The sequence below is a fragment of the Eretmochelys imbricata genome, chromosome 14 (assembly GCF_965152235.1).
Source record: "Eretmochelys imbricata isolate rEreImb1 chromosome 14, rEreImb1.hap1, whole genome shotgun sequence".
Classification (NCBI taxonomy): Eukaryota; Metazoa; Chordata; order Testudines; family Cheloniidae; genus Eretmochelys; species Eretmochelys imbricata.
The window spans coordinates 44907533-44910659 of NC_135585.1; the positions used below are offsets into that span (position 1 = coordinate 44907533).

The 3127-nt window shown below is 46.3% G+C and overlaps 1 protein-coding gene across 1 annotated transcript; it reads left to right on the top strand.

Moving 5' to 3' along the window:
• The first annotated feature begins 1136 nt into the window (after positions 1-1136).
• Positions 1137-2099, top strand: LOC144274254 (olfactory receptor 14I1-like). The gene has a single exon (XM_077832917.1). The coding sequence runs from the start codon at positions 1137-1139 to the stop codon at positions 2097-2099; it is 963 nt and encodes a 320-aa protein (XP_077689043.1).
• The last annotated feature ends 1028 nt before the right edge of the window (positions 2100-3127 follow it).

The window sequence follows — 3127 nt, forward strand, 5'->3', positions numbered from 1 at the left end:
ACCCAGAACTGGAAACTTAGTTTTGCACCAAGGTGGGAAACATTAAGATTTTCCACTAATAACCACAATTTCAAACCCATTCGCTCTATTGCAACTGTTTCAAAGGGATAGCTCCAGGATGGTTAAACTGAATAAAGCAAAGTCGATAGCCCACAGAATATATTTTAAGCACTGTGAAGCTAAAAGACGGAGTTGAAGCCCGCAGACAAAATCATTCTATCTTGACACTGCCCAAGCAGAGACAGAAGGTCAATGGGATTAGAACCTAGATCTCCTGCTCTAGCACCATATCTGCTGTCCGATATTGCTGCCACCTAAATGGCAGTGCTGTTGAGCGGTGCACAGAACATACACATAGTATGGCACGGTCCACCCCTCTAAGAGCTTCCAGTCCTAATGGACAGGGCAGAGAAAGGGAGGGAGGAGAAACAGAGGCACAGGGAGGGGAAGTAACCGGCCCAAGGTCACCCAGCAGGTCAGTGGCAGAACCAAGAACAGAACCCAAGTCTCCTGACTGCTACTGACCTGCACAGCACAGACACAAAGTCACAGAGGGAAACAATACAACCTAGCAGTAACTGAGCGCTGCTCCTAGCGCATCATCACACTGAGATGGAAGTGCAGCTAGAATTGGTACCAGGAATCAATCTGGAAAGAGGTAGCAGGCCGTCTGTGTGGAGGAATCATCACAGACGAGCTGCCACATAGGAAGCTGAGTGAGTCAATGTTGTATTTCTCTGGAAAGTGGGAATCAGGCTGATGTCATTTTAGTATGTTAGTTTCATGCCCAAGTTGTGGGCTTGCTGTTTGTCACACTAGGAAACCATCTGGGCTAGAATTGTTGGATTTGGATTGTACTTTGTCCCATCCTTCATACTGTATTTTATATAAGGCCAGAGCCTCAGAAGGCATAAACTGACCCAGCTCCATTGACTTTAAGTGAAATAATCCAGTTTTCACTAATGTGGTAATGCACCTGATTAGTGCTCTGGCTGATGGAAGTGATGGTGCAGTGCACCCTTGGTATTCACATCATGAGATATTGCAGAGAGAGAATCAGGATCAATGCCTCTGGCACTCTAATCCTGACCATTGCCCTTCTCCTTCCCTCCCCAGACATCACACTGAGGAAGAAAATGTCCAACCGAACCACCGTGACCGAGTTCCTTCTCCTGGGATTCTCTGATGTTCGGGAGCTGCAGATTTTACATTTCATCGTGTTTCTAGTGATTTACCTGGCAGCCCTGATAGGGAATCTTCTCATCATCACAGTTGTTGTCCTCGACCACCATCTTCACACCCCCATGTACTTCTTCCTGATGAATTTGTCCATCCTAGACCTCGGCTCCATCTCTATCATTGTCCCCAAATCCATGGCCAATTCCCTGATGAACACCAGGTCAATTTCTTATCCTGGATGTGTTGCCCAAGTTTTTCTCTTTGTCTTTTTTGTTTCAGCAGATCTTGTTTTATTGACCATCATGGCGTATGACCGATACATTGCCATCTGCCAACCACTGCACTATGAGAGAGTGATGAACAGGAGAGCTTGTGTCCAAATGGCAGCTGGTGTCTGGATCAGTGTTTTTCTCTACGCTGCACTGCACACTGGGATCACGTTTGCAGTCTCCTTCTGTGGAGGCAATGTGGTGGGTCAGTTCTTCTGTGAAATCCCCCAGCTCCTCCAGCTCGCTGGCTCTGACTTGTACCTCAGTGAAACTGGTACTATTGCCTTTAGTGTGTGTTTAGGCTTAAGTTGCTTTGTTTTTATAATTGTGTCGTATGTTCAGATCTTCAAAACAGTGCTGAGAATCCCCGCTGAGCAGCGCCGGCATAAAGCCTTCCTCACCTGCCTCCCTCACCTCACTGTGGTGTCCTTGTTCTTTTGCACTGCCACCTTTGCCTACAGTCATCCCACCTCCAGCTCAGCCTCAGCTCTGGATCTCGTGGTGGCTGTTCTCTATTCCGTGCTGCCAGCAGTGATGAATCCGATCATCTACAGCATGAGGAACAAGGAGATCAAAGCTGCATTGAGGAAACTGATAGGGTGGAGGTTATTCACCAGAAATAATCTGTCCATTTTTTCCCTTTGGTTGTGATTTCATTCCATGTTTCTTTATACATGTAATCCTCTGATGACATTATTATCTCCATGAGAACATGCTTTGCCATTTGCTTATGCAGAAAGCTGTATTTGGACTGGTAAAAATGCAGACAAACACAACTCAAGTCAGGGGAGTTACTGTAGATTTACACCAGTGTAGATAAGATCAGACTCTATCTATCTATCTAATCTATCTATCTATCTATCTATCTATCTATCAAGTTTTTTGTACAGCCACCCATCACCACACTCTCTGAGCACCTTCCACCTCAAATGAATAGCCATAATCAAGTCCCTAGTGGACTTCATGAGGTCTCTGTGTCTTCTCCTTTTGGGGGGCATAAACTCTGCTTGGATTCAGCCTGCAACCTCGGACTTAGAGAATGGATGAGATCAAATGAGGGGAGGGCATGTCTCAGGACCATCTTGTTTTTGAAGATCTGTAACTCTTGAGGGCTTAATGCATAAAGTTTCTGTGGTTAAGAAATCCCTTGGCTCAACACATGTTCCTCACCTTCCTATCATATTCTTCTTAAAGGGGTTCAACTAGAAGCCTAGCATGAGCACAGCCTAGGTGAAGCTCTGGCAGAGTGTGTGTAGGTGTCTGGGGGCTTGGGAGAACTCAGACACTGGTTTTGAGTTGTAAGGCAGCTGGACAGTGGGCTCCAATGGCTAAGGGAAGGGCGTCAGACCAGAGGTCTGAGTTTGGCAGTGTTTCCTAGAGCCCCAGAGCTAGTGACGAAGAGACTCTACCCAGACGCAATTACCTTGGAAGTATGTGGCACCCAGAGATTGGGTCCGCTTTCACGAGATGGGTGACTGTATAAGTGGGTACCGGGCCAGGTTGTAAAAGCTATCTCGTCTGGCTTTTGTTTGGTTTTATCAGTTGGTCAGTTTGGCTTTGGGTTGTTTTTTCCCCCTTCTTTGGGGGAAGGGAAATGATTGGTTACATGGCTGTTTCAGCAGTTTGTCATGTATTTGGGAGGCCAATGTGTTCTCTCTTTGACTGGGTTTTCTGACAGA